The sequence below is a fragment of the Balaenoptera ricei genome, chromosome 7 (assembly GCF_028023285.1).
Source record: "Balaenoptera ricei isolate mBalRic1 chromosome 7, mBalRic1.hap2, whole genome shotgun sequence".
In the NCBI taxonomy this organism is placed as follows: domain Eukaryota; kingdom Metazoa; phylum Chordata; class Mammalia; order Artiodactyla; family Balaenopteridae; genus Balaenoptera; species Balaenoptera ricei.
This window is the reverse complement of record NC_082645.1, coordinates 100,649,906-100,675,598: the sequence shown is the minus strand read 5'-3', so window position 1 is coordinate 100,675,598 and position 25,693 is coordinate 100,649,906. Positions and strand designations below refer to the sequence as shown.

Sequence of the window (25,693 nt, the reverse complement as noted above, 5' to 3'; positions counted from 1 at the left end):
AATGATACCAGCACAATATTCCATGACCGAGGTACACAGTGGACACTAAGAGAGCACACAGGAGGGGCATCTACCCAAGACTGGTGGAAGGGATAGAGGACGGGTAAGGAGGCAGAAAAGGCCTCCTGGATATGATCCTTGGGTGAACCTTAAAGAATGAGTAGGCAGAATGGGAGAAAACACTTGCAAACAAAGCAACTGATAAAGGATTAACCTCCAAAATATACAAGCAGCTCACAGAGCTCAATATCAAAACACCAAACAACCCAATCCAAAAATGGGCAGAAGACCTAAACAGACATTTCTCCAAAGAAGACATACAGATTGCCAACAAACACATGAAAAGATGTTCAACATCACTAATCATCAGAGAAATGCAAATCAAAACCACAATGGCCATTATCAAAAAAATCTACAAACAATAAATGCCGGAGAGGGTGTGGAGAAAGTGGAACCTTCCTGCACTGTTGGTGGGAATGTAAATTGATAGAGCCACTTTGGAGAACAGTATGGAGTTTCCTTAAAAAAACTAAAAATAGAACGACCACATGACCCAGCAATCCCACCACTGGCCAAATACCCTGAGAAAACCATAATTCAAAAAGATACATGTGGGCTTCCCTGGTGGTGCAGTGGTTAAGAATCCGCCTGCCAATGCAGGGGACACGGGTTCAAGCCCTGGTCCAGGAAGATCCCACAAGCCACGGAGCAACTAAGCCCGTGCGCCACAACTACTGAGCCTGCTCTCTAGAGCCTGTGAGCCACAACTACTGAGCCCGTATGCCACAACTACTGAAGACCTCGTGCCTAGAGCCCATGCTCTGCAATAAGAGAAGCCACCGCAATGAGAAGGCTGCGCACCGCAACGAAAGAGCAGCCCCCCCTCGCCGCAACTAGAGAAAGTCCGCGCGCAGCAACGAAGACTCAACACAGCCAAAAATAAATAACTAAATAAATTTATTTTTTAAAAAAAGGTACATGTACCACAATGTTCATTGCAGCACTATTTACAATAGCCAGGACATGGAAGCAACCTAAGTGTCCATCGACAGATGAATGGATAAAGAAGATGTGGCACGTATATAAAATGGAATATTACTCAGCCATAAAAAAGGAACGAAATTGAGTTATTTGTAACGAAGTGGATGGACCTAGAGTCTGTCATACAGAGTGAAGTAAGTCAGAAAGAGAAAAACAAATACCATATGCTAATGCACATATATGGAATCTAAGAAACATACCATATACTAACGCACATATATGGAATCTAAAAAACGGTACTGATGAACCTAGTGGCAGGGCAGGAATAAAGACGAAGATGTAGAGAATGGACTTGAGGACACGGTCGGGGGGGGGGGGCGGGGGTGAAGCTGGGATGAAGTGAGAGAGTAGCACTGACATATATACACTACCAAATATAGAATGGATGGCTAGTGGGAAGCTGCTGCATAGCACAGGGAGATCAGCTCGATGCTTCGTGACGACCTAGAGGGGTGGGATAGGGAGGGTGGGAGGAAGGCTCAAGAAGGAGGGGATATGGGGATATATGTATACATATAGCTGATTCACTTTGTTGTACAGCAGAAACTAACACAACATGTAAAGCAATTATGCTCCAATAAAGATATATAAAAGAAAGAATGAGTAGGAGTCGGTCATGTGAACAAGGGGAGTTTTAGGCAGAGGAAACCAAATAAATAAAGACACCTGGTCATTGGCTAGCAATCATGTATGTAGGGGACTAAGGAAATAGGGCAAACATAAACTAAAAGTAAAATGGATACATGTAAAGTTCTGTATTTGGCAACCAAAGTTTAACTGAATTGGGCTGGAGGAGACCTGAACAAATAGCAGCTCACAATTTCAGGGTGGATTATAAAATGACATTATAAAATGTCACCAGTAGGACATGGCTACAGGAGTACATTCCCCACACCTACCCCATTCCATCCTCCAAAATGTTTTCAGTCCTATCAATGGTGTAGTAAATTTAAGGAAGGAAAAGACAGGTTTTATGGTTTAAAAAAAAAAAAACTAAATTAGATCCCAGGAGACCTGGGATCCAGCCCCATCTTTATTACCAAGTAGCTAAATTCTTGGGCATGTCACTTAAATTCACTGTTAATTTGTGGAGGCAGGAAGCAGTTGTTGGACTAGATGAGATCTAAGTTATTTTCCAGAGCTAACATTCTTTGACACTGACAGTCTCACCTGTGCTTTGTACTGATCAGACCACATTGGACAAACGGTGAGCAGTTCTGATCATCACATCTTATGAGAAACACTAATTACAACTGAACATGAAATGAGCAGCTTGGAGAAGGATCTGGAGAATACGTGACCTGAGGAACAGGTGGGAAAAACTGGCTATTTGAACCAGACGAGAAGATTTAGAGGAACCTGACTGTTATCCTCAAAAAGTTGACAGCTGTGTTATAAAAAGATAGCTCCGCAAGAGAGACAATAGATCAACAGATGGAAGCTATAGAGAGATTGATCTGACACCATATTAAGGGAGAAAAAATAATATTTAGAAGTAATAAATGAAAGAACTACTGTTTTCTGAAGCAATGATCTCCTGACCCTAAAACTGTTTGAAAAACCTAGATGAGATCCTATCAGGGATGTTATAAGATGATCTCTAATTCGGTTACACCTCAGGCAAGGCAAAACATGGAAAGGAAAGACTATTTAAGTTTTTTCCCTAGTTTACAAAGAATTAAACATAATGCATTAATATTAAGAGAGTTCTAGATTATAAATAGCATGTTTGGAGAAAGGGTGGTAATAAACTACAAAATTCCTTTGAGAGCAATAAAATTTACATCCCATAGTTTCAATGCTCTGAGCGTAAGAACCTTTAAAAAGTTAAGAGTCCCCAAACACAAGCTGCTGCACCTATTTAATATATGTTCATAAAAGCTACTTTTATGACCAGAAAACTCTAAATCAGAGGACTAAAGGTCCTTTGCCAGGAATCAGGTATCCAAAATATGGCATCAAAGGGTTTCACAGTATGGAAGTTCTTATCTGAAAGCAGAAGAATGGTCTATGTAATACCTCACGCTCCCTTCTGGTAGCAGTTAAGAAAACCAGGAGAAAGAAATTGAGCAGCATGGCAACCCTTCATTTAAGCACTGAAGCAATACAGGCTATTAGAATTCTGCTGCAAGTTCACCTGCCATAAACTGCTGCTTCATTAGCGCTGAAAGTTTTCAGCAGCTGAAAGGAATAAAGGAGGTGAGTGGCATATGTTCATAATCATTTTAATCAGCATTTCCCTAGGGGGAGCTGAGGAGACTAGGGATCAGCTGCTCCAACTCCTATCTTGTTTATCTGTATACCAAATGCCTAATAAAGGGCCTAGTTTTGAATAGACGGATGGATAGACCGATGGATGGATGAATGAATGAACAAGTCCTTGGAACACACCTCCCTCTAGAGACCCTTCAGAGACAACTACCACTCTCTGCCTATATTGAAAATGCCATTTTAAAAATTCATCGCAATGTTATTAACCTGGGTCACTGAGGGTCATAGATTCCTAGCAAGAGAGACATTCTCCCGGACACTGAAAGCAGAAAGCCTGTGTTCAAATTCACATTCTACCACTTGTGGACTGGGTGACCTTGGGCTAATCACTTCACTTTCTTTAGGCCTCGGTTTTCTCACCTGTAAACTGGGGATAAAAGTTTTCAACTCATGGGCTTGTTGTGAAGATTAAATGAGACCGGAATAAAGCGTTAGATCAGTGCCTCACCAGAGTAAGCTTTCGCAATAAATGCGAAATATTAGATTATTATAGAGGTAATAAGACGTTTTACATTTCAAGTTATTTTACTCTCAATCCTTCTCTGAAGTTTTACAAGCCTGTGGGATTGGTTCGTATCGTGGCTAACTTCCATTCTCACAGGTTTTTAAAACCCAGATTCAGAAGTAATGGAGGAGTCGGGGGTAGGCTGGGATAGAGAGGTACGGAGGGGAGGTCGGAGGGGGATGGAAAGCAGGATGAGGACCGGTGGAGAGGAAGTGAGAGGATGGAAGGGCTGAGTAGGCGGCGGGGGTGGGGAGTGGGCGAGGCTCAAACTCCCGCCTGAAGACTCCAAATCGCCAGCTTTTCTCACAGCGCATCCCTCGACCCCGGCCCTACTGATCCAGCCCACCACCGGGATCTCTCTTCCTCACTCCTTGGCACCGCCATGCTCCCATGATTCCTGCTTCCGAACCACCTTTTCCGGACCCCCGGCACAGGCAAGGCCCAAGCCTACAGATGTTCCTACCTTATTCCCCGACCACGCCATGTTGAGGTTCCGCAAGCGCCTTGGTCGTCTCTTCCGAGCGGGAACCTGCGGCGCCGAAGCTCAGTTCCGCCGGACTCGGAGCTGGAGGGTCTCAGGAAGAGCCGCTTTCCGCGGAGGCTGGAAGGGGCGGGGAAACTGTACGTCGACGCTCTGAGCATGCGCAGATTCCCTGCGTGTCTCCCCTCGTTGAGGAGCTGTGTGGTCTTCGGGCTTCCCAAGTCGCTAGAATTAGGAATCGCTCCTCCGAAAGATTCACTCCCCTTTTCTCACACTGAGAATAATGCCTACAGCGTTTCATGTCAGAGATCTGGAGTTAGATTTCCCTGAATATGAGCATGAATCCAGAAAGTCACTTAACTTCCCTAAAATTCTGTTTCTTCTTCTAAGAATAAAGATAAAGACGACAGATGCGATGACCTTAGAACCAACTCCTGAAGGAAAAGTAGTTTTCCAGGCAATCAAAAGTGGAAAGAGCATTCTTCCTTGGAAAGGAGATGGGATGTAAAAAGGCCTGGAGGCATGAAACACCATCTGCTAATGATCTCCCAATACTTAGAAGCGTCGCTAGCTTGGAAAGGAAGAAGTGAGGTTTAATTCCAGAAGACAAATCTAGGGAGATGTTCTAGAAATGGCAGCTATCAATTTCGGTGCCTGACAATCTCTCCACCCCCTTTCAAAGGAAACTGTCCAGCCTGCAGCCCTTGCCTCTTTGAGGGAGGCAGGTCCAAGTTGAACCTTACACAGAAAAGGCTATTTTCTGTACCAAATGACCCACAAGCTGAGAGCTGACTGGACGAAGGGTCTGGCAACCTGCAAAGTGTCTGCCAGCCTAGAACATTAAGTCCAATGAGCTTCTGTCCCTCTTGAAAATCAGACCGGGGAAAAGCAGGCCTGCAGCTGGAAAGATGTGGAGAGGCCATGAGGAGGGAGGGGTCTTGAGGGAGCCTAAGTTATAAACACACTGAAGCCAGGAGAGTCAGACACTTTCAGACGGTGCTTTCAGAGCCCAGAGGGTTCATCTAGCTTTCGATTCAAGGAGTTCTTTTAAGGCTGAAATATTATTTTTAAAGTATTTTTCATATGACAGGTAAATAGAATTAGTGGAGACTCACTATGGTGAAGGCAATTTCTATGCGTTATGCCCACGATCTTATCTTGTGTTTAGTCTCTATTTCCTTCTCTTTTTTTCTCTTCCTCTTGTACTTTCTCTGTCCCCTCCCCTCTCTCTTTCTCACACTACACACCCTCCAGTACAGGTTTGTTTCCTGGGAAAAATTTTTAAAATTCTAGTGCCTGTGCTTGTTTGCATCTCTCCACTGTCCTTATAGAAGTCTTTAGGATCATACACTTCCAGACAGCTAGGTAGCCATGGTGTTGAGAATGCATATGGACTTCAAGCACTGCTTCTCCTGGCAAAGGGCCCCCAATAATCAAGGGTGAGGGACAAACATTCCCAATGTGACAGTGTAAATGGCGACTCCCTTCTTCCTCCACAACGAAAGGATTCTGACTTTGTTGGTTCCATTTCAACCTGTCAGTTCAGGATCGGTTTAGATTTGTGTGATACAGAATTAGGTGGAAAGGGTAAAGAGAAGGGGTGATGGGCTATGGCTAGTAGAGGAGAAGGGGCATTTTGGACAGAAAGAGAAGTGCATGGGAACCACTGTGGCATATGAGGGAAATGGATGAAATAAGAAAAGGAAAGTGACATCATTATTTTGATGGCCCCCAATAGCCATGCCTCCCAGCATCCACATCCTTATATAGTCCCTTTCCCTTGAATCTGGGCCAGCTTTGGGACCTGCTTAAAATGCGGTAAAATGTGGTGGAAGTGACACTGGGCCAGTTTTGGACCAAAGCTTTCAGAGTACCTGGCAGATTTGGTCTTTGCACTCTAGTGGGAGCCAGATGCCATATATGAAGACTGACTACCATAAGACTACATGCTATGAAAGCCCAACCCAGCCACGTGGGAAGCCACACGGAGGAGCACTATTAGGGGTTATGTGTTTGTGTTCTCTCCAAATTCATATGTTAAAGCCCTAACCCCCAATGTGATAGTATGTGGAAATGGGGCCTCTGGGAGGTAATTAGAGTTAGTAGAGGTCGTGAGAGTGGGGCCTTTATGATGGGATTAGTGCCATTATAAAGAGAGTTTGGGATTAGTGCCATTATGAAGAGAGTTTCTGTGCTTGCACTGACTCCCCCCCTCAGCAACCCCACTAGCCATTTGCACAAAGAAGAGGTCATATGAATATGCAGAAGGCAGCCATCTGAAAACCAAGGGGAGAGCTCTCCTCAGGCTCAACTCAACCGTGCTGGCACCCTGATCTCAAACTCGCAGCCTCCAGAAATATAAGAAAATTAATTTCTGTTGTTTAAGCCACCCAGTCTATGGTATTTGTTATGGCAGCCTTAGCAAACTGATACCAGCACTGAGCACCAATGCCCCAGGGGCCCACCTAGATGACAGCCAGCACCACTTTGGCAGAAATGCAAGTGAGGCCATCTTGGGAGTAGGTGCTGCATCCCCAAGGGAGCTGTCCCAGCATTAGAGAGACATTGAGTAGAGACCAGTCATCTCCATCAAGCTCTGCCCAAATCGCAGAATTACCAGCAAATAAGTCAAATGACTGTTATTTTAATCCAGTAAGTTTTACGTGTTACGCAACAAGAGATAACTGAAACAATAGGGATATTTTTAACTTGCTGTAGTGTAGACTATGCATCCCTTAAGAGTAGTTAACAAAAGCAAGTAAAGAATTTTATTTTGAAATTACAATTTAAGTTGCTGAAATGTGTTTGAGTTTGATATTGCTCTGAGAGTGAACTACGTAAGTGATGAATTCATGAACATTATACAAAATAAAAGATGAGATTGCTTTAGGTCTGTTTGGTTAAGTTTTCCTTCCTCAGGTCTAGGCTTTTACATACCTCTCTGAGCCCTTTTGAAATGATTTTATTTTATGAGCCTATTTCTTCCACTAGGTGGCGAGCCCAATTAGGGTGAGGGCTACATCAACTTCACCTAGGTATCCCATGCTCCTCACCCTGACCCCACCCTCCTTCATTCTGCCAGAGACATCTTACCCTTGCCCTAATCATGACTGTTTTTGGCCTTGGCCATTTGTTTCCTTAACCCCTGAAAAAAATGTGACAAATGTGGCTGCAACTTCCTAATGTAGGCTTAGGTAAATCTGTGATCTGTGGAAAAAATCCAGCTAAACAGAATCCTCATAAATTGGTGGTCCATGGGAAGAGTCAAGACATAAGGACCCATATTAAGATCATTATACATATATAAAATAGTCACCATGCTCACCCTTTTATGAAAACTGTAGCGTTCAAAGCAATTTTGGAGAAACTCAAAGACAAAGTGAGCAAACGTTAATCTGATTTTATTTTTATTTTCTTTGTCTTCATTTCAATTGTTTATATCTCTGCAAAAGCACCAGAGAGCACCAACATTATCTTCAAACGTGTTGGACAGAGTTTTTTTTTTTTTTCAAGCTAATAATAGTTATTTTTAAAAAGGAGGGATTTCCTCTGAAGGTGGAGTTCAGCACCATGCATCAGGCAAATGTCCTGGCCTTCTGTGGGACAGCATTGCTTGACCCATCTGGTTTGATTCACAGCAGTTCTTTCAACAGCTTCTTCCTGAGACATGAACCACGAATTGGGCACCAGCTATTCTTATAAGGACCCAAACCTCCAAAATCTGCTTGACCTCTTAGGATTTGATTTTTTTGAAATTAGAAAGAGACCCTCAGGAATATTTTTTTTAAGTTCAGAATCTATTAATCTGGATCCATCTGGTTTACACCCTCTGTGTCCACGAAGACCCAAGCTTTTCAGCACAGCAAAGACTGTGTTTGCTGTGAGAAGAAAGTTCTGAGTGAGTGAGGCTCTGAGTGAGTTTTGACAAACCACATAAAGCTAACTGTCTTCTTGTGCTTAGGGCTGCTGACCCTGCTGGGGGAAAGTCTGACAGACTCCCTTTGCAGTCTTTCATCTCTACATTAAACTAAACATCACCACCCAGGCCCACCTTCACTACCAGGAAGAAAGCTATGCTACTATGATATAACTGTACTCAACTATTCACTCTTCCTTTCTAAAAAACCTGAAACCACATGGCATTATAGATATTTAATTGCAACATACATGAGTTGCTAATATCTACGTGTGGTTTATGCATAGTATATGTAGCTAGTATCTATGTATAAATTCTCTGTGCAATATTTAGGCTTAAATAAATAAATACATACATACATAAATAAAACTGTATTCGCAGTTTTGGATCTGAATGTATTTAAATAATTACTGTGAGCCAGAGATTCTTACTTGCCTACCAAAATAGCCACTATTTCCTTGTCTCTTAAATTAGCAGAACCCAAACATTTAGAATATAGCTGCCCGGCCAAAAGACTACATTTCCCAGCCTTTCTTGCTTGTGAGGTCATGTGACTATGGTCTGGCCAATGAGATACAAGAAGGGTTGAGGGGGCCTCTTGAGAAGCCGCCTTAGCCTAGGAGGGTGTACGTGCTCTTCGTTGCCCTTTCCTCTGTTCTATCCGAAACAGGGATGTGATGGCTGGAGATGCAGTCAGCACTGGGTGCTGAGGATAAAGGCAATGAGGGTTGGGGAATAAAAAAAGCCTGGGATTCTGATGACTTCATCAGTTTCCCTGATGGTCTGCCTCCAGACTTCTTCTATACAGGAAAGAAACAGACTTCTATCTTGTTTAAACTACTGATATTTGGATTTTAATTATATTTAATATATAAATTAAAATCTAAGTGATACACACATATCTTTACATTCTGCTACACTGTTGCAGCCTGCTTCTTAAATATTTCACTCCATCCCTATCTATTATCTTATTGGTGGACTTGGTCTCCCCTGAGCTTCCTTATTCTGTCACATTTAGTCACATCTCCCCTGGGTTCCAGGCACCAGGAACACCTCCAAGCTCCTGAACTGACACACACCTGAGCTCCTTGTCTCAGATAAATGGTCATCTTAGGGCAAGGAATGAAGAAGAGTTTATCCATTGGATGGACTATTTGGGCACAAATTGCTTTTCTGTTTCCTGCCCTCCTGGAAACCAACAAGATGGTAGGACAGATCAGTGTGGGCTAAAATTTTCCAGAAGAACTGTGTATGGGGGAAGAGGGGGGGAGGAATAATTTAAAGAAGGAATATTCTGAAATTGGAAGACGATATACAGGCTACTGAGACCAGAGAATGAAGTAAGTTGTTGGGAGTTTAGACGGTGGATGTTTCTACCTCCTGGGTGGCATCCTTGTTGGACAGAGTGCCTGAGATATTGTCAGATTCAAGCAGCTCCACAATGCTGTAGGGAGAACAGTCTTCCAGACCCAGTTTGCTGCACAGCCAGCCACAGAAGCCTTTCTCCATGTCCCGGGCAGCTTGCCACCATGCTCCCCAGGACCATGAGAGCTGGACCACGGCAGCATAGAGGCCCAGGGAAGAGGCCATGGCCATGATGAGCACTGGATAGAAGAGAATGAGGCAGGGGCAACATGAGATCTTGTGCCAGAAGGTCCTCTCCTCGTTGTACACAAGAAAGATATTGTACCAGGTGATGGTGCCATAGTAGAAAGAGACCACGAAGGAGAGGATGAAAACCACAGGCAGGCAGACCAGCGTCCAGAGGACCACGTGGGGCCCACGGTCTGCTCCCAGCTGGCAGGCCTTTCTGCCTTCAGGTGCCATTTCCCTTGAAGACACTTTAGGCTTGGTGAGTTCCTGCAGCTCCTTCTCTGTCAACGTGACATGGATGTCCACCATCTGCCCCTTTTTCTTCCCTCGGGTGATGGTCCCAGTTAATGTGACATAGCGGCTGTCCACAGGCATGTTCCACATACCTGCAGGGCATAAAGAGGGGAAAGTCAAGATCAGAAGAGTAGACATTTCAACAGAGCGTCATCCCCTGAGACTGGAGCTGAGTACAAGAATGTCCATTATTATAGCCCCTGACACGGTACAAGGTGACATGGTACGAAGTCAGTGATTCCACGATGGATTGAATGGGTCTCCCTCGGGGAGGGATTAGTGCTCCCATGGTAAACTCTCACATCAGGGCCCTGAAGCAGGTTAAACTTGTTTCTTATATTCTCTCTCCACTTTTCTGGGCCTCTATCATGTCTGTAATATCCAGGGGAGTGAGGAACTCTACCACAGATGCCACTTCATAGTGACCTTATTTCTAGTTTACAAGTGCTGTGAAAATACTGTTTCTGAGTATCAGCTACTGTGTGTAAAGGCGGTACTGTGTGTGTGTTATATTGATGAGCAGCCCACCCCTCTTCTCTCCTCATTCCTAACCCCATGCTTCTCTGAGAGGGTCCTCCTCATATGCTGGTGGACATCCCAGCCTTCATATCCAAATTCTGTACACACACAGGCACCACATATACACACGCACAACATACACACATTCCCCAACAAAAATACACCATCACCACCACCACCGCCACCACCACCAGCATCACCACCACCACCACCAGCATCACCACCATCAGCAACATCACCACCATCACCACCACCACCACCACCAGCATCACCACCACCACCACCAGCATCACCACCATCAGCAGCATCACCACCACGACCAGCATCACCACCATCACCACCACCACCACCACCACCATCACCACCACCAGCATCACCATCATCACCACCACCACCACCACCACCACCAGCATCAACAGCATCACCATCACCACCACCACCACCACCACCACCACCAGCATCACCATCACCACCACCACCAACATCACCACCATCACCACCACCAGCATCACCATCATCACCACCACCAGCATCAACAGCATCACCATCACTACCACCACCACCACCATCACCACCACCACCATCACCACCACCACCACCACCACCAGCATCACCACCATCACCACCACCAGCATCACCATCAACACCACCACCACCACCATCACCACCATGACCACCACCAGCATCACCACCACCACCACCACCAGCATCACCACCACCAGCATCACTATCGTCACCACTACCAGCATCACCATCATCACCACCACCACCACCACTACTATCACTACCATCACCACCACCCCCACCAAACAGCCACTCTTTGGCCATCCCAGTGGTGAGACTGCAGGTAGTGAAACAGCAAAGTCCACAGTCCTTCATATGTGAAGTGTAGTCTACAAGTGGAGGACGGGAGGAGGGTATAGGCTTTCAGTTGGCATGTCCCCCAGGCCCTGTGGACTCCTAGCCCCCGGCTGGTAGACGGACAGAATGGGACTGCCTCAAGAGCAAATGTCTCTTCCTCCGAGAAGCATCCCCAACCATGCAATCTTTCCCACCACCCGCCTCCCTCACTTGCTCATCTTCCCGTCACTGAGGTTTACTGTCTTTGGAACCTGCACCACTAGCTGCAATTGTCTCTTATCTGCTGACTTGTTTGCTGTCTGTCTTCCCCTGACTGGAAGGTAAACTGCATGAGGGCAGGGGCATTGCTCGTCTCGTTCACCGTGGGCATATGTCTTAGGGATGACCATCGACACAGAGATCTACCTCATCCATCTATTGCTGTGTAGTGACACTTAATATGGACACTCCACAGTTTCCTTAACAGCAACAAACATTCTTATACATGCTTCCTTACACACATGGGCATGGGGTAGATACTGAGAATTTCTTGGACGTAGGCTATGCATATTTTGAATTTTAAATTTAATAGATATTGACAAATTTCCCTGAAGTGGATTCCTCTTCCACATGAGGTATATGAGAATATATCCATTTCCTCACATTGATGTTATCATGTTTTACCCAATTTTTGGCCATCCTACATGTGAAGGATTACTATAACTCGTTGTTATAATTCACATTTTCCTGATTATTATGAAAGTCAACTATTAGTTTATTTATCTTACATGTATTAAATAGTTAGCATGGTTGTCTCGTATTACTATTTTTTGTGTATAAATCGGTCTCTTCCATTACACAAGGAGTTCCAAAAGGGCAGAGATCTCTTCCATATCACCTAGAAGAGAACGTAATAAATGCTCAACAAATACTATCGATTTGTTGAATGAAGACTGCAACACTGTGAGAAGAAATGTATCAAAAAAAAGTACATCAGTGAGCAAATGCCTGTCTGTCTTCTGGAGGATCCTCATTTGGTTTCCTTCCTGTGGCTTTAAGTAGGTGGCCCCAGAGAGACTTACCATCATCCGCAGGATAGTCTAGGAAATCATCTCCCTCCTCCTCTTTAGGCTGATCTCCACCTTCTAATTCCCCAGGCTCCTCATCCAGTTTCTCACTCTCTGACCGGTAGATGATAATAGATTCTGGGCGGGACTCTTTCTTCTTCTTTTTCCTGCGACCCAGTGTGGATTCCCCATCAAGGGTCAGGGCAGCTGCCATGGCTTTCCTCAGAGAGCCCTGGTGGGGGCTTGGGAGCTGGCCCTGGCCTTCCACTGGTGCTGGCTCTTCCATCCTAGTCCTCAAATCTAGCTATTCCTTGTAAAGAGTCCAATTTGCTTGAGCAAACTCACGATCCACACATCACAGAGCTTCTTCCAGGATGGGGCTATGCAAAGACATTCCAACGATGAGTTGCACTTGAAAAATAGGAAAGCAAAATCATCAACACGGAATGAATAGGGTGAGATGGAGAGGGGTTTAGGAAGTGCTCCTCAACTTGGCAGAAGCCTTTGCCTCCCTTTATTTCTCATAAAACTTTATTTTGGGAGTGCTATGGAAATACTTTTACAAGAATGAATCGTTGTTAATAAAATTTTATTTGTGTTGCCATATTTTGTGTTGCATATATTATGCAAAACTCATCAATCTAGCTGGGGGATGCCAAGTATAAGGAAGTTGGGTGAGGAAGCCTTACAGACAGATTAAGGACCATTCTTCCTCCCACCATAGATGGAGATTCCTATGGCTGGGACCAGCACTCCAGGCTTCTGGCTATTGGGTCAGCCATTACAACTATACTCAAATGGTTGAATGCAACTTTGAACAAGCCATCCAACGATGGCACAACTTCACTAATCATGCCTTTTCTGATATTCTATAAAGACACTTGTCTCCTGGCTTCTTGTTGGCCCAAGATCCCAGAATGGCTGGGATCTGTACTATCACCTTCTGGGAGACCAGAGGAAAGAATGCACACTTTTCACGCAACACTTTTCTCCTCTTTTGTTCTCCAGGTAAAAAGAGGTGGGAGAGAAGAGAGTCTATACAACATCTTTTAAGGAAGAAACTGATCGGCCTGTGTTCTTGGTACATGGAGCCATTAAGAGGAAAGGAATGTTTTGAGTGCTATTGCTAAAGAGGTGCCAATTAGCAAATACCCAGCCAGTCACATTTAAACAGGTGGCTGCGGGACTTCCCTGGTGATGCAGTGGTTAAGAATCTGCCTGCCAGGATGACATGATACTATACATAGAGAATCCTAAAACTGCCACCAGAAAACTGCTAGAGCTAATTAATGAATATGGTAAAGTTGCAGGATACAAAATTAATGCACAGAAATCTCTTGCATTCTTATACACTAATGATGAAAAATCTGAAAGAGAAATTATGGAAACACTCCCATTTACCATTGCAACAAAAAGAATAAAATACCTAGGAATAAACCTACCTAGGGAGACAAAAGACCTGTATGCAGAAAACTATAAGACACTGATGAAAGAAATTAAAGATGATACCAACAGATGGAGAGATATACCATGTTCTTGGATTGGAAGAATCAACATTGTGAAAATGAGTATACTACCCAAAGCAATCTACAGATTCAATGCAATCCCTATCAAATTACCAATGGCATTTTTTACGGAGCTAGAACAAATCATCTTAAAATTTGTATGGAGACACAAAAGACCCCGAATAGGCAAAGCAGTCTTGAGGCAAAAAAATGGAGCTGGAGGAATCAGACTCCCTGACTTCAGACTATACTACAAAGCTACAGTAATCAAGACAATATGGTACTGGCACAAAAACAGAAACATAGATCAATGGAACAAGATAGAAAGCCCAGAGATTAACCCACGCACCTATGGTCAACTAATCTATGACAAAGGAGGCAAAGATATACAATGGAGAAAAGACAGTCTCTTCAATAAGTGGTGCTGGGAAAACTGGACAGCTACATGTAAAAGAATGAAATTAGAATACTCCCTAACACCATACACAAAAATAAACTCAAAATGGATTAGAGACCTAAATATAAGACTGGACACTATAAAACTCTTAGAGGAAAACATAGGAAGAACACTCTTTGACATAAATCACAGCAAGATCTTTTTTGATCCACCTCCTAGAGTAATGGAAATAAAAACAAAAATAAACAAATGGGACCTAATGAAACTTCAAAGCTTTTGCACAGCAAAGGAAACCATAAACAAGACGAAAAGACAACCCTCAGAATGGGAGAAAATATTTGCAAATGAATCAACGGACAAAGGATTAATCTCCAAAATATATAAACAGCTCATTCAGCTCAATATCAAAGAAACAAACACCCCAATCCAAAAATGGGCAGAAGACCTAAATAGACATTTCTCCAAAGAAGACATACAGATGGCCACGAAGCACATGAAAAGATGCTCAACATCACTAATTATTAGAGAAATGCAAATCAAAACTGCAATGAGGTATCACCTCACTCCTGTTAGAATGGGCATCATCAGAAAATCTACAAACAACAAATGCTGGAGAGGGTGTGGTGAAAAGGGAACCCTCTTGCACTGTTGGTGGGAATGTAAATTGATACAGCCACTATGGAGAACAATATGGAGGTTCCTTAAAAAACTAAAAATAGAATTACCATATGACCCAGCAATCCCACTACTGGGCATATACCCAGAGAAAACCGTAATTCAAAAAGACACATGCACCCGAATGTTCATTGCAGCACTATTTACAATAGCCAGGTCATGGAAGCAACCTAAATGCCCATCAACAGACGAATGGATAAAGAAGATGTGGTACATATATACAATGGAATATTACTCAGCCATAAAAAGGAACGAAATTGAGTCATTTGTTGAGACGTGGATGGATCTAGAGACTGTCATACAGAGTGAAGTAAGTCAGAAAGAGAAAAACAAATATCGTATATTAATGCATGTATGCGGAACCTAGAAAAATGGTACAGATGAGCCAGTTTGCAGGGCAGAAGTTGAGACACAGATGTAGAGAATGGACATATGGACACCAAGGGGGGAAAACTGCGGTGGGGTGGGGATGGTGGTGTGCTGAATTGGGCGATTGGGATTGACATGTATACACTGATGTGTATAAAACTGATGCCTAATAAGAACCTGCAGTATAAAAAAACAAACAAAACAACTAATACTAAACTTTCATTGGGTTATTTGTATGGAAACATGTTAATATAAATGTTTCAGACATTACATGAAATTTCTAAAAATCTTATATTTGTATTTGTATGGAAATATGTATGGAAATATGTTGATATAAATGTTTCAGACATTACATGAAATTTCTAAAAATCATATTTGTATTTGTATGGAAATATGTATGGAAATATGTTAATATAAATGTTTCAGACATTAAAAAAAAAAAAAAAAAAAAAAAAAAAAGAATCTGCCTGCCAGTGCAGGGGACGTGGGTTTGATTCCTGGTCTGGGAAGATCCCACATGCCATGGAGCAACTAAGCCTGTGTACCACAACTACTGAAGCCTGTGCGCCTAGAGCCTGCGAGCCATAACTACTGAGTCCGCTGCCACAATTACTGAAGCCTGTGCACCTAGAGCCTGTGCTCCACAACATGAGAAGCCACCGCAATGAGAAGCCCACACACCGCAGCAAAGAGTAGCCCCCACTCACCGCGACTAGCGAAAGCCCATGCATAGCAATGAAGATCCAACACAGCCAAAAAACAAAAACAAAAAAAAACAAAAAAACCCAGGTAGCTGCTTGTATGCTTCTTTAAAAAAAATGTTATTATATTATGGAACGTTTCAAACATGTAAAATGAGAACATTTTTATTAGGGAAAGTGGCAAACCTTTATAAAAGCAAAGAGAATAATTCGAATGAATCCTTATTGTACCTCTCACCCAATTTCAACAATAATCAAAATATTAGTAGCCAATTTTGTTTTATCTCCTCATATTATTTAAAAGCAAATGTCAGATATCATATCATTTCATCTGTAACTGTTTCAGCATGTACCTCTTACATATAAGAAGTCTCTTTTTAAAAAAAGATTATCACCATACCATTATTGCACTTAATTTTTTAAATGATTCTTTAATATCATCAAATATCTGGTCAGTTCAAATTTCCCTGTTTAACATTTTAAAGTCTATTTTCTTGAATTAGGATTCAAATAAGATGTATGCAATGGAAACAGATCGTACACCTCTGTCTATAGCAGCGCTGTCCAATAGAACTTTCTGCTGTTGCACCTGAAATGAGTCTAGTGCAACTGAGGAAATGAATTTTATTTTTATTATTATTAATTTTTTGGACACGCTACTCAGCTTGGGGGATCTCAGTTACCCGACCAGGGATTGAACCTGGGTCCTCGGCAGTGAAAGTGTGGAGTCCTAACCACTGGACCACCAGGGAATTCCCCAGGAAATGCATCTTAAATTTTATTGAATTCTGGGTTTCCCTGGTGGCGCAGTGGTTGAGAATCTGCCTGCTAATGCAGGGGACACGGGTTCGAGCCCTGGTCTGGGAAGATCCCACATGCCACAGAGCAGCTGGGCCCGTGAGCCACAATTACTGAGCCTGCGCGTCTGGAGCCTGTGCTCCCCGACAGTGAGAGGCCTGCGCACCGCGATGAAGAGTGTCCCTCGCTTGCCACAACTAGAGAAAGCCCTCGCACAGAAACGAAGACCCAAGGCAGCCATAAATAAAATAAATAAATAAATAAATTAATTAATTTAAAAAATTAAAAAAAGAGAAAGTTGGAGAATTAAAAAAAATTTTTTTTATTGAATTCTAACCAATTTAAATTTAAATAGCCACATGTGGCTACTGGCTACTATATTGGACGGAACAGGTCCATACGTTCCCCAACCAATTTTTTTTCCTTTTCCTTTCTATTTATTTGTTAAAGAAAAGGTCATTTACCTTGCAGATGCTCATAGCCTAGATCTTGAGGATTGCAACCCGCATAGTGTGTTCCTCTGAACCATATATTTCCTATAAATTGGTAGCTAAATAAAGAGGCTTACTCAGATTTGGGTTAGAATTTTTTTGGTTGGTTGGTTGTTTTGGCAAGATGTTATAGATGGTGTTTTGTATTTCCATCAGAAGGTAGCTAATATCTGCTTGACTCCGTGAAATTAGTAGCCATTGACGACTATTGGCCAGACCCATTCGTTCATTAGGTGTTACAAAAATGATGACATTCCATTTCTCTCATTTCTTCTTTATTTATTAGCTACAATACTCTCATGGGCCTTTTTTAAAAAAAAAAAATAAATTTATTTATTTATTTATTTATGTCTGTGTTGGGTCTTCGTTGACGCCCACGGGCTTTCTCTAGTTGCGGAGAGCGGGGCTACTCTTCACTGCAGTGCGTAGGCTTCTCATTGCAGTGGTTTCTCTTGTTGCAGAGCACGGGCTCTAGATGCGCAGGCTCAGTAGCTGTGGCGCACGGGCTTAGTTGTTTCGCGGCATGTGGAATCTTCCCAGACCAGGGATACGAACCTGTGTCCCCTGCATTGGCAGGCAGATTCTTAACCACTGCGCCACCAGGGAAGTCTCTCATGTGTTTTTAACAAACCCAGTTTTAAACTTAGTGGAGGAGGCAAGTGGCGCCACTGTTATATAATACTATTGTCAATTATACTTTTAAATACCTTTCTTTAATGACAACAGTGGCAGCTTCTATTGATATGAAGTTTCTTAATTATTTATCAAACAAATGTCCTAATTTCCAAATAACTGTATTTATAATTGAGAATTGTAGTAGAATGTGAGTAGACTCTACTCACAGTTCTGTTGCCCCAGGCGCCCGGAGACTGTTTGCTCTCAGTAACTCCAGGGTGCCAGCTGTTTGTTACTTTTGTTCCCAATTCTCAAATCTTCATTTTGTTTCAGCTCTCTGAGTACTTCCTTTCTTTCAGTGCCACATGCACACTCTTTGGTGTCCCTTTATCCCAAACAATAAAACCTCTTCTCTTATTTGTATTAAATGGCCCCAATGTTTAGTGGACTGGCTCAGTCAGGGCAGGGTGGGGAATGGGGAGGATTATGAAACAGACAAAAATCTAACTAGGCGCTAAATGCCACTCAATTTGAAGCAAATCCCATGTCTTAATATGATGCATCTTCTGTATTACCAGGTACCAAGACTGACTCTATCACATTTCTTCAAATGCCCAAACTCCCCAAAGTCTGAGCAACCTTCTCAGCAGGTAGCTTTCCTCCATTGTCCAAGTATCACCTAAATACTTCTCCTTTGTCCTCTAATTGTTAATTTTCTTACCTGTTTCCCTACTCGCGGCAGGTGGGTACTGGGTCTTATCACCTTTGTATCTTGGGCACATAGCCCAGTGACTGAAACAAATGAGGTGCTCAGCGACAAAATTGAAAAGGCCCACAGGTGGAATTAAGGTTTCACTAAATCTTCACAGCCTGACTTTGCCTGTTTGAACAAAATAAGTACCATTACCTTCACATTCTTATGCATGGAGCTTGTTGGACTATAAAATTCATTTGGTGACGTCTCTGAGAGCACATGATGTTCTAAAAGTGGGAAGATCCAGAGGACAGGAGCTTTCTGTGATGAAGTAGCTTCTAGTGTCCTCACTTGACATTATGAAGCTCATCCATGTTAAACAAAGTGAGAGAACTGGATTTAAGCCTAACTTGCACAACTCCAATCTTACGGAACAAGCACTATTTTGCAGTGAGGACATCTGGACTTAATAATAGTAATAACTAAAACTTACTGGATGTTGACTGTGTGCCAGGTGCTGTTCTAAGTGCTTTTCAATAATCATTATTGTGTAATCCTCACAGCAAACCAAGGAAGGAGGTACTATTATTATCCCCATGCAGAGGAGTAACTTGCTCAAGGTTACACAGTAATGGTGCTGTGACTCACACGCAGGTTTGCTAATTTCAGAGCCCATGTTTTATTTACCATGCCTTGCTGCCTGCCAACATTTACCCCAGATTTTATACTTAAACCTCTAGAGCTGTCTTTGATGAATCCATCTCCTACATTAAGGATATATTCCTATGTCCCTATTACTAATCAGGTTCTAAGTCCTGCCACTCATTCCTATGGAATCTCTTTGGTAATGTGTTCATTTCAATTTCTACTACCACCATATGGTAGAATACAGCCTCTACACTACTTCCCCCACGTACGTTCCTCTGCCTTCCATTTCAGAGTTCTTCCTCTACCATTTTAAACTGTGATTAATGACACAAGATATTTTTATTTTGTCCAGTAATCGTCACTATCTTGCCACTTCTGACTGAAATATATCTCAAGGGTCTGCCTGGTGTTTGAGGCTCTCCATATTCATGCTCCATCCTAGGGTTCCACAGCAGTTTTTCCCACTCCCCATAACATGACTAGTTGACACATTTACTTATGTCGGTTCCTTCACCTTTTTCACTCTTTTCCACCTCTTTCAAGCCTGGCTCAAGAGACTCACTCACTCATGTTCCCTTCTGTGACCACCCCAGCCTACACATGTCTCTCCCCGACCCCAATCTTGTTGTTGCAGGAGTGAGGTGAGAATGCCATGAGTGTTCGAGTGTCCAATGCCTAGTATGAGTTGATGCTTCATAGATGTTAGTTTCCAATCCCTTTCTTCTGCCTTTTCCTACTCTGTATTCCAGTAGTATTTGTCATCTGTACCATACTCTCTTAGTGCTTAATTATGCAGCATTTCATATCGTCTTGAACTGATTATGAATGGCTTCATGATTTTTCATTCACCTCCCCACTGAAGATTATAAAATTTTAGAAGTCAGGAACTGTCTTATACTTCTTTACCTCTAATGGGAAGACCCTAGGGCAGGACATGTAGCAGATACTCAGTACATACTTGTTGACCCGGTAAGGCAAAGGGGAAGGGAAAATGCCTATTTGTAAATATGATGTGAACGAGTGTTAAGAGAGGAAGGCTTAATTATTTTCCTCATTTTTGTACACTTTATTATGCTGTTAGCATTTGAGCTGAGAAGCAGGTTTTGAACATTTCTCCTTTCTTTTACATATCATAAGAGAGAGGGTAGGAAGAAAATTTCTCTAGTTTCCAAGGTTTTAGTCAATAGAATTAAGAGAAGACACAGGACTCTGCTCTTTTTCCTGGAAGGTAGGCTTTGCCCATCCTCCACCTCCACCCCCAGTCCAAAATTTATTAATGAGTATGATACTGCAGACTGTTAACCTCAATCCACCATTAGCTCTGACTCCTCAGTCATTCTGGGGGGAAAAATAGGTTTTAAAGTATATACTCAGACTCTGGAACTTAGGCATAAAATAACTGGTTTTAAGCCACCCTTGAAGAAAATTCTCCAGATAATTCTTAAACGCATCCACCACTTTTTCCCATCTTCATTGCTACCACTCTGGTCTAAAAGGCCATCATCTCTTACTAAGGTTCTAAAAATGCTCCTTATCTTCTGGCTTCTACTCTTGCTGTCTTCCAATCAATTCTCCACTTAGCAGTTAGAAAGATCTTTTGAAAACATACATAAAATCAGGCCATTTTCTGCTTAAAATCCTCCGGTCACTTCCCATTGGTATAAAATGAAACCCAAACTTTTCATGTGGCCTAAGGACTTGTGTGATCTGGCCCTTCCCTGTCCTGCCATCCTAGGCTATACCATCTCCCTCATGTATACCTCCAATGCTTCAATCACACTAGCTGCCTATGTACTCCTCTAGAGTTTTACTAAAAGAAAAGCAACAGCTCTTAAGCAGTCAGTAAACACCCAAAAACTCACAACACCACAAAATGAACTTATCTACCCAGGTATAGTGCCTTGGTAGAGCTGAGTCATCAGCAGGAAGTCTGGTCATTACTCCCATCCTGTCACTTGGTCACTAACTCCCACTCCCACCTCCACAGTGGTGGCTCACTGCTGCTTCACGGACCTCTCATCATCACGCATGAATTCCCTGGAGTCTGCTCATGAGTCTCTGCTCCTAGGTGGTCACTGAAGCAGACCTGATCCAGGGCTTTCTCCAAACCCACCCAGATACTCAGCAGAACTTGTGGGCTTGGTGGGTGGAGAAGCCAGGGAGTTTTGAAGCCTCTGCTCTTAGATTAATTGCAGGGAAGCAAGTAACATATATGGATGAAGTGTGGCTGGAAAAAGCTAATAAATGGCAACGACACCAAGCCTTAGCAACTGGACACAGGGAATGGTGGGGGCTATGGTAAACATAAGCGCTCACTCAGGTCTCATCTGAAATAGCAAGTTACTCTTCTCTCTTCTTCCCGCCAAGCCCACTGTTCAGCCAACTGCTTTCATAGAGAAATTCAGGTCCATTTGGTATGGGTTGCCTGAAATTTCATGAGAAAGTTCCTGATTTTAATTACTGCAATTAGTCCAAATTTAAATAAATTACCATGTGGACAAACAACCAAAACAAATCACAAATAGGCTGCCATTTTGCTGTCTCTGGCTTATAATCCTTCCAAATTAGGGTGTCCTGCTCCACTGGTTTAACTAAGTACAATCAGGAATTGACTTTTTGCACCTTCACTGATATTAACACATCTTCCTCTTCCAAGGAAACTGAACCGGAGCTAAGTGGGTAAAGTATCATCATTTTCAAGTTCATTACGACTACTACAGTGAGCTGTGCCTTGCTCCAGCCCTGCTGTTCTTCCAGTTCTTTTCTGACTTGTGTATCTGGCACTCAGAGGGCTAATATCACCTGTCTGGGGTGGCCAAACTCCCCCATTAGCGTCTTGGTTTGCCACCATTAGAGGTACTAGGCCAACCAGGAAATAAAACGTTTGCCATTTTCCCACTGAAAATTACTATTGGCTGCTCTCGGAGGGACAGTCTCACCAATGCAAAGATGAAAGGAAATTTGGTTCAGACCAGTATCAAGTGATTGGAACGACGATGGAACAGCAACTGAGAACTCACAGCTTCCAGCCAGTTGCTGTGATTGGCTGTGAGCACAGTCAGGCTGCAGCCTTTTCCTTTGTGGTCCTGTGAGCAGCATTTCTCTTGTCTCCTGGTCCTGAAAGGCTCCCACACTGAGGCTGGGTCATCATCTGGGGAGCATCTGACTGTCTACAGAGGAAATATTTCCCAGTAGTGAAGGTAGTTGGTTATAAGAAGCTTGAGCAGCTTTAGTGTAAGAGCTGTTAGATCTGATCTTTATTGTCTGATCTTTTGTTTACTTATTGTCCTACCTCTCACGGCACACATACCCCTTCCACTCCCAACTACCAACATGTGTACATCCTAGAACATAAACTCTACCAAGGCAGGGACACCTAACCGTCTTGTTCACTGTACTGTAACCCCCATGTCTAGAATAGTACCTGGCACATGACTTAATAAATAATTGAGTGCTCAATAAATATTGGCCGAATATTGTGAACTGGTTAAGAATCTTACTTATATAAGTTGGCTCAGGACTGCTTTTACATCAAGGCAGGCGGGGCTAGATATGCCTCACTGATATTCCTTCAGCACCGAGATTCTGTCTCAATGTTGAGAATCCCACAGGCCCCTGTCAGTCTGAGCCAGCAGCTGCTTCGTGAAGGGGAGAAAATGAAGTTACTAGGCAGATGGGGTGGGGGAGGGGTGGGAAGATGGGTGAGCAGCAAGAGCAGCTCAGAAGATGAACGGAGGGAGGGAGTGCTGATGGGCTATGACAGAGCGGGAATGTGGAAAGATCATAGCCATGGTGATGCCTTTTTCCCCAGGACAAAGGGGGCAGTGATGCAGAGTGCCAGGTAGCATTTGATTTGGCCAAAGGGACAGTCATTGCAGCAGGGCACGGATGCCCTGAGAAGAGAGGGCTCAACCAGGAGTCAGAGCTCAAATCTGGAAACAAAGAGCCTTCAAGAGGCGGAACTACTGTTGTGCCTCCAGGCCTCTTGGGGTTAGCAGACATTCAAACCCTGACTGAGGTCAGAGGCAGGGGCAGAGAGGACATGCCTTTTTCTTTTTAACAAAAGATCTCTTGAAGAGACGCCACATCTCCCTTAATCACAGGCTCTCTTTGGACAGTGAGAAAGAGCTTTCTGACGGCTCATAGTGAAACTTCCTTGAGGCTGAGGAATGGCTCCTTGTCACTCAGCAAGCAAAACTGGCTTGAAGCCAGTCCAGTCGCCTTTTCACTGGAGGACTGCAGAATCCCTCTCTGAGGCCACTCAGCCACCACACAGAAGCTGCAGTACAACCAGGCCCATGTTGACCCGCCCTGGCAGAGTTCCGTGAATCCACACGTCCAGACCAGGTCACACATCACATTTAATTAGATCTTCAATAAAAGTACCTTTGAAAGAAATTTAAAGTGTTCCTTCCTCCCAAGAAAGAAAGCCTGGAATTTTTCGGAATAAGAAACCTCTTAGAACTGAGTTAGTAGAAGTGATTCCTTGATAAACTATCCAGCAAATGAGAAGTGGAAGAGATAGCTTCCCTTCTTTAAGCAGTGTTGATTGGAATCTGTCAGCAACAAAGATAGAGGGGTAGGTGTTTCTCAAAGGAGGTCAGAGGAGGGCAGGGGGATGGAGAAACAGGGAGGAAGTGATGTCTGATTCCACCCTCAACCAGATCCATTTCCAATTCACTCTAACTCGGTGGTGGACCCAACAAAAGAATGATGGCATTTGTTTGTTTTTACATTATTTTAATACCTTGCAGGGGAAAATACAGTACTCTTGTTAGGGGAACCACTGACTGAAACCACCCACCCTGGCCAGGCCCAAGAGTAACCACTTGCATGAGTTATCTTAAACAGGAGGTCCTGGTAAGGAATGCAGATCTAACAAGCTGCCACCAACTGGAAGAATTCAGGAAAGGTCAAAAGGAGAGAGGAGACATCAGTCCATATGTCCTACCAACCTCCCAGATTCCTTCTCGCTGGAATCCATCTTGGCTGAGTGATGCGGGAGCCACCAGGAAGGACCCTGAGTCAGAACGATTGGCCAGGGACAAACTGGAAACTAACCCCATCACGGTAAAACCCTGAGACTGTGAGCCACGTGGTGGAGCAGTCCTCCTGGGTTCCCTTACCCTACTGGTCTCTGCCCGGGGAACCCCTTCCCAATAAAATCTCTTGCTTTGTCAGCACATGTGTCTCCTCCAACAATTCCTTTCCGAGTGTTAGACAAGAGCCCACTCTCGGGCTCTGGAAAGGGTCCCCCTTCCTGCAACACTCTGACAACAGACTTAGAAACATGATCCTGCCTGGATTGTTAAGACCACAGCACCTGACACATTCCCTAGATTTGTCAAGTTCTCAGGCAAAGTCTCCCCAGGCTAGTCCAGGTGTAATTCCACTCTGGTGGGCTGACAGCAGGAAGCAAGATGGAGAATTTGAATAATAAATCACTGTTAATGGGCACCAAAACACGGATGAGAAATTTCCCCCACCCTCAGGAGGCTTGCTCCCCTGCATAAGGAATGAACTAGAGGGTAGGATCTCAAACACACACCTACAGCTGCGTTCTTGCAAGAAGCATACACCCTTCGAGGAAAGGTCCTCTTTTGGACTCATCAATTTATGCAGCCCAGCTGAAATGTATCAGATCTCAAATCTGGTAAAGGTTCCTTCTTCCCTTCATTCCTCGGTGAGGAGAGGGAGATGAGGTGGAGGTGGGCTCGAGTTTTTTCTAAAAATCAGTTATTACCTTGGTTCTCTGGGTAACTACAATTGCATTTCCCCCCTCCCCCTCTCATTCGCATCCCTTCCGGAGGATGAAGCCGGATTTCTCCGCCCTCAGCTAAGGTTGCCCCTTTCCCTCCCAGCCAGCTGCACACAGCAGCTGGAGCCAGAGCATCGCTGGACTTCCAACGCGGGCGGGCGCAGCAAGGAGGCAATACGGGAGGCTCCCGAGCTGCAGCCTCTCTTTACCCAGATGCACTGGAGATTTAATTTTAATTAACCGTGAGAGTTATGGCACTGAGGATTGAATTTTTCAAAATAGAGCACAATCCCGCTTTTTGTCTTCTTCCCTTTCCCAACAGCATCGAAATAACACACACACACACACACACACACACACACACACACACACAAGGAACAAAGAGTCTCACCTACACATGCCGGGGAGATAGGCAGGCGGACAGTTTGGACGGTGAGGACGCCGCCTTGGGGGAGCGGTTCTGCGCTGGGAGAATAGAGAGCCCCTGAGGCGGCCGCGCGGGGTGAGGCGGGGCG

At 43.7% G+C, this 25,693-nt stretch overlaps 2 protein-coding genes across 3 annotated transcripts in view; both read right to left on the bottom strand.

The window, feature by feature from the left end:
- XRCC5 (X-ray repair cross complementing 5) overlaps nt 1-4,407 on the bottom strand; it is a 97,545-nt gene extending 93,138 nt beyond the window's left edge. The window contains exon 1 of the mRNA XM_059928642.1: nt 4,281-4,407. Coding sequence (XP_059784625.1) covers nt 4,281-4,301 — 21 coding nt within the window. The 5' untranslated portion in view covers nt 4,302-4,407. The remainder of the gene's footprint in view (nt 1-4,280) is intronic.
- Nucleotides 4,408-8,568: 4,161 nt separating this feature from the next.
- Nucleotides 8,569-25,650, bottom strand: TMEM169 (transmembrane protein 169). Of its 2 annotated transcripts, none has more exons than XM_059927403.1 (3): nt 25,570-25,650; nt 12,543-12,938; nt 8,569-10,193 (listed from the first exon to the last, which is right to left on the bottom strand). In XM_059927403.1, exons 2-3 carry the CDS (start codon nt 12,811-12,813, stop codon nt 9,571-9,573), a joined length of 894 nt encoding a protein of 297 aa, XP_059783386.1. In that variant the 5' UTR covers nt 12,814-12,938; nt 25,570-25,650; the 3' UTR covers nt 8,569-9,570. The 2 variants fall into 2 exon arrangements, with proteins under 2 accessions (XP_059783386.1, XP_059783384.1); XM_059927401.1 differs by lacking the exon at nt 25,570-25,650 and adding an exon at nt 18,800-18,947.
- Nucleotides 25,651-25,693: the final 43 nt, after the last annotated feature.